The sequence below is a fragment of the Calonectris borealis genome, chromosome 3, assembly GCF_964195595.1.
Source record: "Calonectris borealis chromosome 3, bCalBor7.hap1.2, whole genome shotgun sequence".
NCBI classification, from domain to species: Eukaryota; Metazoa; Chordata; class Aves; order Procellariiformes; family Procellariidae; genus Calonectris; species Calonectris borealis.
The window spans coordinates 77,678,232-77,695,198 of record NC_134314.1 but is presented as its reverse complement, the minus strand read 5'-3'; the positions used below and the strand labels follow the sequence as shown (position 1 = coordinate 77,695,198).

The following is a 16,967-nucleotide window of genomic DNA, read 5'->3' as shown; positions in this document are numbered from 1 at the left end:
GTTTAAGTTTCACAACCAAAGATTAAAACCAATTTAGTTTGCATTCGTATCTCCCCCCCAAATTGGTAAATGAGGCACCTGTTTTAGAAAATCCTTTAACTGAAGCAGGACAAGCTACATAGAGCATGTCTCTTGTAGGGCAACAAGCACTCAGGATAAAGATGCTTCGATTGTTGTGATCTACTTAATCTTGTTGATCAAGGTTTCTTTTCTTAAATTCACAGAGTCAGATTTAAAGAACTGCTAACATGAAGTGTTCTCAAAAAGCAATTGATTAAAGTGATACATACTTCTCTTACAGACAATTTTGTCCAAAACACTTACCTACCTGAACTGATATAACAGAAGCATTATGCTAATTTTACAGAACAGCAATGAAGGCTGTTACAAAATGCAGTGTTTCAATCAAGAGTGAATAAAAACCAGAATAACAACCTTCTGTTTTGTACTTTTTTAAAGACAGGTAAGATCCTGATCCAATTTACAATATAGATATACAGATATTTCTTCCATTCTGAAGGAGTGATGTGTTGCAGTGAGGTGATGGGAAGGAGGAATAGGGGCATGAAAACCTTAGGTGTGAAAACCTTAAGCCAATTTTGTCATCAAAGACTTTGTCCTGTAAAGCCAAAGCCTAAGGCGCAGAAAAGGCTAAGATCCATAACTGAATCATTGATAGTTGCAAGAAACATGATCTAGCAGAATACTGAAGAGAAAGTCAGTGGCTTTATTTTTCAGCTTTAATTGTGCTTGTAATTGTAGTGTTTTACTAGACCAGCACCTATAAAACTTGAATTCTATTAACATTTGCAGGCCCTGTTTAATTAACTAGTATAAAGAATACACTGAGAATAGAGTCCCAAAAACCTTCTCAGTGGTTATGCCAGTTTACAGAGTTTCCATCCATTCCTAGGTGTACATTCCTTCCCCTGTGCTGCTTCAAGCTACTAAACTGCACTGAGTACCCATCCTCTCAATGAAAACAGCTTTGCTATCAATGAAATGTGATACCATTTTTAAAAAAGTTTTCAGGAAAAATCTGGGGAACAAAGACCAGTAATACTGGCATCTGTACTGCAGAAACTAATATAGTGTTCTAAATGTGTTGTAGGTCCTTGAAGAAGAACAATGTGGACAAGAAAAGCCTGATACTACAGTTTTCTTAAACTTCTGAAAGGTATTTGATAACGTCCCTCACTGAAGGCTTTTGAAACGTTTAACTGCCATGGTTTCCATATAAAAAAAATAATTTTTTAGGGATAGGACATGAAAGCAACAATAAATGGCCACAGAGGAGGAGTATCACTAGTAGAGCCTTGCAGGAATCTGTGCCGAAGTTCATGTTTTTCAGTAGATTCACAGGTGCTTTGGAAGAGATGTTTACTAATGAATAACAAAGTTTTCTGATGATACCAAATTACTCCAGATGCCAAAGATAAGGGCTGACTCTGAAGAACTGCAGAAGGACTTTACAATACAGAATGACTGGTGATAAAATGGCAGATGAAATTCAGTACTAATAAATGTTAAATATTAATAAATTAATAAATTCAGGAGAGAATAGCTCTAGCTCCAACTTCAAAAGTGAGAGATGTTAATTGCAGATTTCGCTTTCCAAACATGGATGAGATTTATCTTTATTGAATGAGAAACAGAGTTTCTCCTCATAGACAGGAGTAAATAGGAGTAATAAAGAAGCTAGTTTCTATACCATTTGAAACCACCGGAAATGACCAGTTTTGAGCGGGAGAATCTAACATAAACCTTGTAATTGCAATCACTTGTACCGGTTGATGGAGCCTACAGGGGAGAAATGCTTTGGTATTTAAGAATCAAGACAAATTTGTTTTTAAAAAATCAGAGACTTTTTTTTTCTTTAAAAGCATTTTAAGTCTATAAAAACAAGTTTGTTTAGAGTTAATTTTCAGTCTGTGATTGTAACAACTAGAACACGTTCTCAAGAGCAACAGTCAGTCAGGAGGAAGATAACAATTCCATTAAAGGTTTAATTTACTTTCTGTAAGTGGCAGAAATCAACTTACATGATTTACAGAACAAAAAAGAATACAGCCCAGAAAACCATATTTATTCCATAAAAATATTTCAGCATTCTGTGAAATAAGGAAGTATTTAATGACTATTAAATACTCTTAAATACAGTGGAGATATATGAGGAGAAATAATATAAATAGAAATATAAATATAAATATAAATATAAATATAAATATAAATATAAATATAAATATAAATATAAATATAAATATAAATGTGCTTAGAATAACTGCTAGCAACAAGTTCAACCTTACTTATCTAAATGCAACAGTGACACTGATTTGACATTAAATGGGAATTAACGACACTGTTGTCCAAGACAGCAAATCCACATTTTACAGGCAAATAGAATGTGAAGAATAAGAAAACAGAAACCAGTTTCATTTAGAAATTTATTAAACATTAAAAAGGACTCAGTAGGTGACACTGAGGGAGGACAGCTCTGTGCATTTCTCTGTATCTGACTCACAAAAAATCTGTTTCTCTTAATGAAATATTTTCAACAAAGTTTAAGGTATCCTTGATCTACTATGTCACAGAAGGGATTTTTAACAGCATGGAAAAAGTCTCGAAAAGGAAAACTTTGGATGGAGATTATTCTTTTTGGACTCAATCAGAAGTGCTGGTCTGCTGACTGCAACTGTGTAGAAACAATAGTGGGTGATCCAAGATCCTTAAGTGTTTAATTTCACATTATTTTCTTCATTAGCAAAGCTATATCAAGATGTTCCTACTGATCATCTCTACTCACGCCAAATTCTGTGCTGTTGCATACTATTCCTTCATTTGTGACACTGCAGCTATAAACTAGACCATTGCAATGATCTGAGTTTAAAAGTAACGCCACTCTGAAAATATTTTTGTTTTATTTCAGGTTTGATGTTTGGTTTTTTTTTTTTAATACATCTAGATGTGAGATTCACTGAGTTGCTCCACAAACACTTGCATTAGCAAAAGTCAGTTGCAATGAACTGGGGTGCAGGAGCTGGAATGATTGGTCACTTTGTGTGTGAAGGGGTTGGAAACTCCCACAACTACGTTGCCAGCAAAGAGGATGCAAATGGTAGCATGCTCACTGCCTTTGAAAGGAGAGGAGGTGCTTCCACACACTGTATTGGATGTCCCTGATGTTACTCATAGAAATATCAGGCAAAGGCATAGAAACTTCCTGCCCCCTCAGTGTTTATGTCTGCATGTGTGTCTCATGTTGAATCTGGGGAACCCTGTGGTCAGGAATCTCAGAGTTGCAGAAGCCTAATGAAAGCAAGCAAAAGGACTTACGGCTTTTCTGATCCGGCATTTGTTATGGCAAATGTAATATTAAAAGCAATAATTTGCCCAAAAAATGAGTATCAAAAGGAATTTTACATTCCCATAATGACCACACAGAATCTAAATTCTGGAGTTTTCCATTGACAAGCACATGGTACAATAGGCATCTCTCACCCTCACACCTCTTTCCTGGCTATTCTTGGCTGGCTATAGGTAATTCTAGGCCACAAGTGAGTTGTAAGATGCATCAGTGCATTACTGAAAGACAGAGGGCCAGACAGATCCCTCTGTTCCCTAAAAATAAGGAAACTCTCACATGACCTACAGGCTGCTTTGCTTGCCACCCCAGGGGTGTGTGTCGGGGTTATGTTCTGTCTCTGCCACCAATGCAGTTTGTGATGTGGGGAAAAATTAGCCTCCTTCTACCTCTTACCTGTCTGCAATATGAAAACAACATGGATCTTTCTGCCAAAGAAGATATTCTGCTGTGTGTTGTGCACCAGAACTTTCATAATACCTCTACAAAGTACTTTGCTATTGACCATATATCTCAATTTATGACTCTTTGCTCTAGTTTAAATAACTCAGACAATGGGTTTGCCTACACCTTCTGTGAAAGGGAGTAAAAAGTCTTAACATCTTAAAGTATTCACATTTTCTGATTTAGCATTTTTTTATTTTTACTTGGATTCCTTACAAGTTTGACATATACAGGTAATTTGTTTTTCCTGGGGTTTATGCCATGCAGTGACTATATTTATAAACTATTTTATCATGTTTTGCCACTGCTAGGTAGAATCTATTTTGAATTTTTATTTTGAGAAATCAAAATATATTTTGAATATTTTTCTCTTTGAGAAATCAATGCCTCCAACCTGAGATTTTTTTTCTTCCTCTGAATTTCCAAAAAAGAGAGTGCCTTTCAATGTGACAAACAAAAATAAGCAATTATTTTTCAACTAAGTAGCATTCTTCCATATTATTTTAATAATATTTCAGGTATTTTAGGAAAGAAACTAGACCTGTTAATTTCAAATATCTGCCTTTTGTTAGTTGTTGTCTCTTTGCACAACCAGAAGAAAATTTGTTGAAAGGATTTGGGCTTACAGTAACCCAGAGATTCATTAAATAATATAATTTTCACCTTTAATAATATAGTGTTCAAAAAGTGTGAACTTTAAGCAAGGAAGAGTGGAGGATAGATTTCTCCTTAAATTATTAAAATATAATACAGAATTTTAATATTTAATTTAAAATGTTTTTAGAGAGCAGCTCTTTACTAATGTTTTCCTTTGATGAACATGCAGGAGAGAAAACTGCTTTTAAAAATATTCTATCTGTAGAGTTATTTTTCTGTCTTTCTTTTATCCCTTTCCCCTCCATCATATCCTTGCCTAACAATCGATTCACTCTTTCACAGTAGAAATACGGTAGTGGTCTAGAAGAAGACTGGTTAATCAGATATAACTCACCCAGTGGGACACTTTCGAGACAGTAATATGTGTAAAACATAGCTGAGTTTATTGTGGATGCAGCTGAGTCACAGAAATGTATAGCTCTGACTGCACTGCTATATTACAGTCATAGTAAATTTAAAAACTCTTAGGAGTACACACTTTCAGATTTCTTGAAATGGCAGTGGTTTTTTTTTTAATATTAATATGGCTTTAATTAGGAAGAAGCCTTTATCATTGATAATACTTAGACTCTTCACACGTTAAAGCCAATACAGAAGCTTTTTTTAAATAAAAAAATAAGCACTCTACAATAAAATAAAGCAGAACCAACAACTAAATTTAGCTAGCAGATTCTTGAATGTGTTCCAGCATAATAAATTATGACTTGATTTAAAACCCATATAAATATCCTTACCTAGCAGTTTCTTTCTAATGCTAAAAGCTGTGTAACAGCTAAAGCTTCCAGCTAATTGTTTCTAAGCTAGATTCTGGTCTCAGCAAGACTTTTAAATCCTAACTGAGTAGCTGCTGTCATAAACTTGCAGTCTTTTCTGAAGAAGTGATTTCGGCTTTCAAAAAAAATGATACTACTATAAATATATTTGGGTGGTGTTGGAAATACAGATTTAAAGAAATGACATGATTCCTCTCTTTACGTGTTTCCCTTTTAGAGAGAAAAAATTGTAACATTGTTTTTATAACCTTTAACAAGTGTAATTTACAGAGTAACCATTCTGAATATTATATATTCCTTTTGACATTTTCAAAATCTACAGTAAGAGAGACATCTATAATTAATCTTTTTAAATGGAGAATAAATTGAATGAAAAAAACACAATTCTGACCCTTCTGACACTATTATTTCAGTACTATCAGGCTCCAAACTACTCCTACTACTCCCTTTCCCCTTTTCCAAAACTGTATTTGACCCTATTCATTCTGTATCACAAATACAATGACTCCGTTTTGTTCTTTATTAGCATGGATCATCTCAGGAAAATAGGACAAAGGACAGCAATGATACCATTACTGATCAATGACAAAACAGAAGCCAAGTTTAACAAATATGAGCATCTATTAGTATAGGTGTAGCATGCACACTTAAGAATGATAATACTAACTGAAGAAGGATGATGGTTCAGAATAATATCTCCTCAAGGTACTGATCTAAAGAAACAGGAAAGGACAAAACAATATATCTGAAAGATTAGGTGTTTCAAGAAAAGAAGTTTTCGTTTTAGCAGTATTACACCTGGAGTTTTAGTGGTTTTACACTTGTATTAAAATAATTTATTACCTTTCACAGAATTTTTCTACAAAAAACTATGTTTGAATATATAAAAACTTCAAAATTATTATTTTTTTAAATGCCAACATTTTACATAGAACATTCATTAATCAGGCAGAACTCCCAATTTAGATAGATGTATGTATATGCAAACTAATGAGAATGATGATAGAAAAAATATCTAGTGAATAAATATAAGACAACTGCAGAATTAACAAAAGGACAAGAAGAAACATAATTCCATAAGTTTCAGCTGTTGATTTCTCCTGTCGTTTTAGATGAACTGTTTTATACAGTAATGGATTTACATAATAAATATACAAAATCAGGTAAGACAATGTCACTTCACTTTTCCAAAGACCAAGAGCCACATTGTAATAAGAAAAACACTAAGCATACCGTCTGTTCTCCTGGATTACTGCACGTACCAAGTGATTGAACGCATAAGCCTTCTGGCCTTATACCTTACAATTTACTCATGTTTGCAATAATCTCCATGAAATGTACAGCCTGTCATGTTTTAATGCTTAATTAGCAACTTGCCAAAAATCTACACTATATAAATGCAATTTTGGGGATTTTTTTTTCCACATGCTCACCTACTTTTTATTGGGATAATGAGCTGAGGAATGACAGGAAGAATCTTGTTTCCACCATGTTCCAGCATGTCATGGATTCCTTGACGAGCAAAAAACTCATATGGAAATGTCATTTCACAAAGTCCATCAAAAAACAAAGGCAGATAGTAATGATAGTCCAGCTTTTCAATCTCTACCTGAAAATACAAAATAAATAAACAAATAAATGCAATTTTTCAATACTAATACAATGTGATCAGGCCAACAGATAATTAATGCCATCTACACAGGTATGTTTAGTAAATAATAATTCATTTTGTATCACTGCAGAATATCATTAAGTCTCAAATACAGTTTACGGCCAGATATTGAAATCCTGAAATATCAGACCTAAAGAAAAGAATGAAAATGAATATGCTCCCATATATTTTCATTTTTTGATAAGTCAGTACCAGATTCGGATATTCTTGTTTATACAGCTTACTTTGTAAGTTACCCATAGGAATCAAACCAGTTATTTTAAGAATAACATTCTGTTTATTTCAGAAAAATCTGATCCTTACATCTTCACTCAAAAGAACAAATAAGGGAAAGAATCCTGTGACCAATAAATATCCAGCACAGCACAAATATCAATATTTGTACAGAATTCCCAACTTTCTAGAATATTGACATAATTTTATTTCCTATTAATTTCAGGAGCAGAATTCTAAAGAAATTCCATCGGTCTCTATTGAGAAAAAAGGTTGAGAAATTAGGTACCTATTTCTAATAGCGATCTCCCTCCAATCCTAAAATACAAAGTGTGCTAAGCTTCCTACTTTACAGACTTTGTAAAGGATTTTGCACTCTATCCTAGTTTTCTTCCCTTTTCCTTCTTCTACCCACCAGCACTCTGATGTTACATACACTCAGGAGAGCCAGAGAGAACCAGAAGTTATTTGCTTTCAGCCTGTCAAAGGTCTGAATACAGCTAAGAAGTGACTCAACAGCAAAACAATTTCTCTAAACAGAATATGATCCTCAAAATCACTTGGAGATCAATCCATCTCTTTAAGTATCCACTTCCATCTTGCTTAGATGCTACCCTATTTTTCCAGTGAGATTATGTTTTGGAATTGGGTAGATGTTTCCTCCTTCACACATAACAAGCTTTGTCACATAGACCAAGCTGAAGCTCCAAATATCCAAAAAAAAATTGTCAGGTTAAGCAAACAAATACTCAGCCCTTGATTTGGGGCCAGAAATCACATTCTCACTTGAATAGTGGAAGAAAAGTCTGAAATAAAGCAGCCAAGAATGAACTTCGGTTTTACATTTCTTGGGTAAATCCCACAGTCAGCAAGTAGCAGACATACATTCTCTGTTTGCAACCATGATTCATTTTCCTCCCTGCTTGACTCTGAGCAGATCTGAATCCTGGTCTTGCACATCTTAGCTACTGACTTGCCTGCTTCAATCTTTCATGCTGAAACTGATCCATCCATGATAAATGAAAATTAATTGGAACAGACACTTGAAAGTAAGCCTTTTACATTTTCTGTGAGCATCTCACTATTGGCAGATATAGTACCAATTACATACTTACATAGTCTCACATGCACAGATTGTTAATCTCTTATAGGAGACTAAAAAGAACAATTGCGTAATACCTATTCACCTACGTGAATGAAATCAAGTCCCTGTAATGAATCATGCAGAAGAAGGAACAAATGAAACCCACATTTCCGATTTTCACAACACCATATATGGTGGCTTCTCTGTAATTTTTGCTCATTGGCTTTTTTTTTCACAAGGAAAAACGCCTTTATCAGATGCCTTTAGCATCAATATCGCAGGGTCGATTTGTGAGAAAGTTCAAAAATAACTATAGCAAGCAGCCATGTGTGAAGATCTTTACAAAACAAGAATCAGAAGACATTTAAATTCCTAAATTGATGGGTTTTGTATTTCTTGAGAACATTCAGCATGCTACGGACAATACTTGTGAGATAGTAAAAGAAGTTTGCCCCCAAAGTCACTGAGAACACTAGACAGTAATACAGCAACTACAAACTTCTGGTGACAAGCCTAAGTCAGAGGCCAAACTGTTCATTACAGTGAGAAACCTGTATCAGGTAAGAAATGGCCAGGTGGTCAAAAAATCATTGACAAAAAAGCAGGACCAAGGAGAAGCAATTTTTTCCTGTTGTCTGTCAATAGGACAATAAGACATCCTTCAATATTTTTCTTTTTAACTTTTATTTTGTAGTTTATAAGATTATTAGGTTCCATTTTTTGTTATTGAATGTTCTAGTTTCAGAAAATCGAAAACAAATCCTACAAGAGCTACTTTTGTCTGGGGATAGCTTTGGATGTGAAAAAGAGAGATAAAATTAGGACTGTGTGGGCTTTTTTTTTAAACTGGGGGTGTGTGTTTCACCAGGGAAAAACACCTTTACCAGGTTATGTCTTTTTTTTTTTTTTAGAATCCATTCCTTACATGGGTTTTTGACAACTCTTTCAAAATTACAAAGTATTTCCATGGAAAAATATCCTTGATGGATACACATCCATGTTAGATTACTGAATCAGGTTTTGCAACTATTTTGCTCAAAAAAAATATAACAGAATCTCTCATTTCTTTTCTCCCACTCTTCACTAATATCTCCTCTACCTGTATCTAGCAGTTATCTTTCTTTTCAAAGATGTGATACTTCTAATACTCTGAGCAATTTTTCTCAGCTGTTCTTTGCCCTTGAAATATGCTTTTTCTGTTTCAGATATAAAGAAAGCTCGCGTGTTCAAAAGTTTGTCAATGTTTTTTCAGTGATAACTGGTCAACAAAAGATATTACTTTTATCCACCAACTCTGTCTTACAGTTATACATTACATATACATAGGAGTGATATAATAACTTTAAGGTGAATATGATTTCTGGGTTTAAAAACAAATCTGATTTTTACACATGACACAAAAGCTTTATTATGAAAAAAAAAATCTCTACAAAATGTAGGTATGACAAGCTGTAGATCATAAAGCATTTGTGTGTACTCCTCACTTCTCAATTAGTTCCAAAGCCATAAGTGGTTGGCAATTGGCATGGCTTTGAAAAGGACTCTGATTTCTAGTTCATTTCTTGAAGTGTCAGCTGTCCAAGCATACAGCCAATTTTTACTTAACATTTTGTGCTCTATAATAACTCCCACAATATGGAAGCCAGAAATATTTTGTCTTACATTCTATGGTGTGAAACCCTTTCCTTCTGTGTTTACTACTTAGCTTTTAAAAGTGGCTATTATACAGCTGTTCAGAGAAAAATGTGATTTTTCTGTTCACGCCCACAAAATTATTTTGTTTTTCACATCCACCCACAAAAAATGCTGATTAAAGCTCAAATTCTTGGCAAAACTTGTCCACATCTGACAATAATGTTGCAACTATGGATTTTAAGAAGAAATCTCATAATAATTATTATGAACTTTTGTACTAGTGGTTTGTAAGTTGTGAGAACCCAGCCTCTGAATTTCAGTAAATAGGCCAACTAATAAAAATTGATATATTACTGTAAGATATGATCACACAACAAAAACAACTGTATTATAATCAGTAAAACCTTCTGTTTCATGAAACTTCCATGCTACTTATGATACTACAAGCTCCCTAGGTGAAAAAGAAACAATATACAGTTTATGATTGCTGTTTTATCAATATGTATAACCAATGCAGAAGATGGAAGGAAACTAATAGCAGTATCACAGTCAATTTGTCCAGCAGAAAATCTGTTCCTATGAAGCAGCTCATAGTGAGAGGCAAGTCTGCTGAGATAATGAAAACCCAGATAAAGAGTCTAGGTTGTAAATAGTAAAAATAAGCTTCGTGGCTAATCTGCCTGTTAGATGAAGAAAGCAAACTGTTTGAGAGAACTTAAGGGATAGAAGTTTGACAATAAGGATATTATTTGTCTTTCTTAAATAATCATAATTAAAGTAATCTGGTAGTCTATAACGCAAGCCTGAGTTCTAAAAGTTAGTGTTTAAGGTACATAAAGAACTTAATTTTCCATCTCATTTCACACAACTGATTATATAATATTATGTCTTTGATACGATTATCCAAAAATTGGATTTGATCTCCTAGAAACATTATATCTAACTGTTTATGTACTCATTTAACGTCTTTATCTAAGGCATTAAAATGAGGTATAGTAAAAGAAACTCTAGAATTGTTGATTTGATAAGGACAAACAGGAGTTTTTGTAAGGACTATAAGGATTTTGTGAGGATTATTTGGTAAAATAATAGTTCCTTTTAAGATTTGTTTTCCATGCTATACCAGCTATTCAATCTTTATTTTCTAGGTTAATGGAAAGAGAAAAGCAGAAACATCCTTGAATAGTCTCAGTTTTGAACTTCCTTTCTGATTTTTCTTCCAAGATTTCTTTCAACCTTCTTTCAAATGTTCTTTTTTTCTTCCAATATCCTCTACCCATAGCCAAGATGAAGCCTGTGCATTTCACAGTTTTTGGTTTCTTCCTTTTAGTATATTTGTCTCTTGATTCATAATGGGATGTTATTTTTAATCTTCACTATGGAGCAAGTAATATTCACTAGTATTTTCTAGCCTTGATTGATGGAGTTTTTAATATGATAACTTTGCTTATGGTACTTACAGTTCAAAGCTCAATTTTGCTGTTGCATTTAGTCCCTACAAGTTTTTCAGCAAGAAATTATTCTTTTTCTAGACTGCTGTATTTCACCTTTCAATACATACTGCATAGGCTCATACTACAAAGATTCTCTATTGAGAGACTTTTAGTCTAAATTATTACTCATGTCCTATCAAAAAAAATGAGGGAAGTTGTACCTGTATTTTGCATTCTGTAATTAAATGATAAAATACTTATCTTAAAACAAGTGGAAGATGATCAGACTCGAAGAGAAACAGATGATAGCAAAGGAGAAACTAGATAAACACTGCAACAGAAATCTTTTAACTCAGTCAAACTGAATTTATAGCCTTTTTAACACATTCTGTAGATATTTAACTTCCCACAAGAAGTTAAATAACAAAAGAAAATATTTGCCTCCCATGGATAAATTAAAAGAAGCAATAACAAGAAATGTTTTTGGAGTGTTACTACTGGCTATCTGAATTCAGCTCTGAAATATCACTTCATGTAAAAAAACCCCACCAAATACAGAAATGTTACATAGATGATAATTTTCAATTTACTGCATTCCCTATTACCTCCATGTTAGTTACAAGAGTAATGCTGTCATTAATAAAAATAGCTAAGAAAAGCTAGGGAGATATATTGTTCTATTATATTTTATATAGCAAGATATACTTCAATTTTCCATAGTATTCTCTATATCTTGATGTCCTATTGCTCTTTCAAATGAAGTTGGAACACAGTAACAGTCTGAAAACACTGAAGAGGAGTATGATATGAAAAGGTTCCCAACTATAATGCACACCTTAAAGTAAATGTAGTTCTAAACTCTTTCTCATTTTAGGGGCATATAATTGATAATTATTTTCTAGCTATTATTCCTATCTGCACAATGAGGTTCCTTCTACATATAGCTCCAAAATGAAGCAATACAACTCTTTATCCCTGCAGAATAATTGCCTCGTATGCCTCTCTCCCTCATTTTTCCACTGCTTTCTCTCAGCTGGCACTGCTGCCTCATCCATGTGGATACTTTTTAAATTATGGGGAAACACTCATAATAAAATGCATCCACTTACTTTTGGCTCATGCTTGGTATGTATGAATGAGAAGCATGACTGAAACAGAAATGGTTTGACCAAAATTATTTGGCAATATGGCAAAACCTGTCTATTCATAATCTACCGTAAGTAACAATGGCTAGAACTGGATATGATCAAGACCTCTGTAATGTTATTGAAAATCAAATACTCAAATTTATGTCATTACAGCAGACATACTCCACAGATATTATTTGGAGAACAATTGCTACTAGCAATGGTGATGGTCCTTTTTCTTTTCAGTTGCAACACCTGAAGGTGACAATCTAATCTTACTAGGGTTACTGAGGTGAGGAAAATTAATAGTCAAGAAGAAGGTCATATTATTCCCTAAATAACTAGAGAATCAATGATTGGGTGAGAAATGGGGGCAAGAAGAAGGAAGATACAAATTTCTGTAAACTCCTCCCCACATAGAGAGAGGATGAAAAACCAACCTGAAGTCTCTTCCTATAAATGCAACCTAAGAATTAATTTTTATTTAAGAAATGGATTCTCAGCTACATGTGTGAATCTCTAACAGTCTGTGAGCTATGCCATCCAGAAGATAATCTCGGACATTTCTGGGGGGAGGGGATTCTACCCTTGCATTTTCATAAATCTTTTTAATTGTACTGCCTGGATTTAGCTTTTATAAATATACACTTCACTGATAATACAGATCAGGCAGGTCTTGCCAATATACAGGAGGGTCAGCGTACCATACAGGAAAAAACAGGATGACAAAAAAAGCCCCTGGATTATGAGATATAGGCCTTACAGTATGACATGCAATGTTAAAGTGACAGACTAATAGCAAGGATTTCTGCTACAGGATAGGAGTTCATCAGTGTGATGTAGTAAGACAGGAAAGAGAGTTGAGCAGACTAGTTAATCGTTATGAGCCACCTATATGATGCAGATATGAAAAGGGCAAATATTATTTAAAATGTGTGAGATATTTCTAATACTGATAGAAAAGCATTAATGCTACTACACAAGGCAGTCGTGAGAGCTCACCTGTTATTATCATCAGTTTGCCCTAATATAAAATATCCAGATTTTATTCCTATTAATTCTTCATTGGAAATAACAGGGACAAACTGATATACAGGAATACCTCAAACTGAAAAAAAGTAAAGGAAGTTTTTTAACTTGTTCTTATTTATTTAGACTCTGATCACATTAAATTATCTGAGTCAACTGATTTCTAAGAGAGCATGTAAAATACACTATTTTTCTAATACAGCAAATAGCTGTAGACTATGTTTAAAGGATTTCTTTCTTTTAATTGATGGGAAGCATTATAAATAGAAGATGAATGCACCCTGAGAAAAGTGCTCTGTAAACATGACTCTGACAAATGTGGAATGTACTTGAGAATTGTTTGTGTTAAGCAAATAATAGACCACACAATAAACTCAATGGCAGACAGAAGTATCTTCACTACTTCAGAATGTATGCTTATCTAGTTACATTCTTCTTGCTGCTCAAAGACTTGCTGACACCTTGTTAGACACACCCAATTGTTCCATTTTTTTCCATACATAATTTATTAATATGTTGTAAGGGTTCCACAAGCACAATAAATATGAAACTTTAGATGAAGATAGAGAGAGAGGCATTATTTCTCTACATTTCGCTAATCTCTCTTATTTGCAATTGCCTAACATGAGCATTACACGATGTGTAAAGATAATTTGCCCTTATAATAGCCATGCAATATTATATGTATCATATACATGTACTTTGAAAGGTGAATGGGAATTAATGACTCCTCAGGGGTTCATTGCCCCATGGTAGATTAAGTTCCACCCTCAGCTGCAACACCTGAGATATCCCCCACAGCTGCACTTAGGCACCAGCAAGAAGTAGAGGACAAACTCTGTTCCTTCACTATAGAATGCACAAAGGATTATCACTGTGAAGAAGAAACTTTCAATTTTGCAGACACTTAGACATCAGCAGACACCTCTTCACTAAAAGGGAAAGCAAAGAGGGTAATACTGTCCCAGTAATAGACAAGGGGAGGAGGCTAGGTAGAGATTAAACTCCCCTCCTCCAAAGCAGAGTTTAAAGGTATCAGGACAATCAGGAGGTGGCTGCAAGACTCTCCCACTACCTTTTTGAGGAAGACATATTGATCTTCGTTTACTTTGTGCAATATGGAGTTCATTTTAAACTTTATTGGAAGAGTGGACCAGTTTGTCCATCTCAACAAAACACATACAATGCAATATGTCAGTATAGAACTAATTTAAAATTTACTTTTTGGAAAAAATATTCATCTTTTGCTCAAAGAACATTTGCAACCATTTTAATAAGATGAAACCTGACACTCGTTATTTTTCAAGAATTAACTGTAATCAGGAGAGAGTGTCAACTGATTCTACCCCATTCAGAAAGCTAGTGGACAAGTAATGGTTTTCTTATTTTTTGGCATTCATTTCCTTTCTCTTTGCCAAATATTCATGCAAAGCTGTCTGTCAAATTAACTTGATATTCTTTGGTTTAATAAAAATAACGCAAAATGGAAAAATTAGAGATAAACAGGAACATCGGAACAAAGGCACAGAGAAAAAAGTGTGGGAAAAGTTAAAGACAACTATCTGAAGATGCCTTTTGTTTTAATAATTAAACCATAGCATAAAATACCAGAAAACCTTCTACAATCTAATGCACAACTAGAATTGTCCATGCATCCAATACTGTCATAACTTTCAGACATACACATAGTGAAGAACTGGCAGTTTTATGGCTTTAGAAATTGTGGAAGCTTAAAAAACATGTCATTAAACATTATCATTTGCATTTTCACACACAATATTTTTTTAAAATATAATAAAAATGATGAAACCAAATGGCTCAAAGACAGATTAGAATAGTGATTTTTCCACATTAAGAACATTCTATGAGACTGTGCCTATCACCTTCTGACTCTTGACATTTATCTCGAGGCAGGAAAGTGGGCAGAATGGCCACAATAAATAGAATAAAATAGTGGTACTGTGTTCACTCTCTCCAACAGAAAAGAAGAGATATTTCGTCAAATGATTTAAGGTGAATCTACATTAATATCTTATTTTGGAGACGTTATGCAATTTCAAAGTTGATCCAAACAGGGAATAGTTGTATTTTGCAACAAAAGCAAACGTGCAGCAAATGTGTTTCTGTATATAAATGTGATTAAGCTCTTTCCTTTTTTAAGCCTTTCCCATTATTTCTTTATTCTGAGCAAAGTAAAGGGGTTACTGATGGTCTTCTACAGGAATAGACATGTTATACTCTTGCTCACAAATTCCAAAAATGCATTGCCATGGGGGATTTCTGAGCATTGTCAGAGAAAAAAAAAATCATACCTATCATACACCTGTTCCAATCTGCAAGGTTTTAGGTTTACTCCTATACCACCAACATTGGAAAAATTTTTCCCTCACATTTTGTTAATCTCCAAACATGTAATTGTATATTTGTGGATAACATTATTATTAATCAAGGAAAACTGTACAAAGCAGGAAGGAAGACATAGTCCACAGTCAATTAATTAATTTCTTATTATACAGTTAATCTTGATTTCACAAAGCATTTGGATAATGAGAACAACCTACTTTTCAGGTTGATTTTTTAGAAATAATCTATACTTCTCAGAAGTATAATCAGAATCCTACATGTACAAGAGCCCAGTGACTTAACTGGTTGTCTCATAAGTTTAGCAAGAACTGAGAAGCTGGTTTACAACACTAAATTAAAGGTTTTATATGTCTCTTGCCCTTATGACACAGGCTTGCTAGACACAGAGCAGAAATCTGTAGACTGTACTCTGCATATTCAGCTTATTGAAAGCTATCTAAGGCACAGTTTTGAGAGTTAACAAAATGCTAGATAAAGGATATCTGGCTCTGTAGATATTGAATTAGGATTTCAAAAAGCTTTCAATACAGTCCTTTTCAGGAGATTATTAAGTTAGTAGCCACAGGAGGCAAAATGAAATCCTTTCATGAATTAAAAGCTGTTTATAGTAAAAGAAGCAAAAAGGCTAACGGTGGAGTGCCCTGGGGATTAGCAGAAATGACGCTGCTTAGTATATTATCACAGGCCACAAAAATTTTAAATTAAAATTATTACTCAGAATGATAGAAATTATGGAATATTGCAAAGAATTGAAATTGGCTGATAAAATGAAATGATTTACCAATGTGGTAAAGATAGAATGCAAGATAAGAAAGTAAAAACTATAAATTACTTTTGCAACTTATAATGCTGCAACTTCTGGTAACTGCATTGATTAATATTAAGGCCAAATCATGTTGATAAGTATTCAAATGTATAGGAAAGATGGTTTTTATTTCAAAGACTTGCAGTTAACAGTCTGGTCTGATTTGTAAAAAGCCCAGCCTGAGGCAAAGGTCAACAACATAGGCAGTATTAAGAAAGATTACTTTCTAATATGAGTACTTTCTTGAATAAAAGTTTTTAAAGCCATGAAAACAGTGAACACTTTTTAAAATACAATTTTTGTGATACTCTGTTCTAACTGCTACCATCTTAAATCTTCTGGAAGCCATAGAACATTCTGGATTGTGGAA

The 16,967-nt window shown here is 33.8% G+C and overlaps 1 protein-coding gene across 1 annotated transcript in view; it reads right to left on the bottom strand.

Annotated features, from left to right (window-relative positions):
* PACRG (parkin coregulated) overlaps window positions 1-16,967 on the bottom strand; it is a 261,585-nt gene that overhangs the window by 107,778 nt on the left and 136,840 nt on the right. The window contains exon 4 of the mRNA XM_075146291.1: window positions 6,673-6,844. Within this exon, the coding sequence (XP_075002392.1) occupies window positions 6,673-6,844 (172 nt within the window). The remainder of the gene's footprint in view (window positions 1-6,672; window positions 6,845-16,967) is intronic.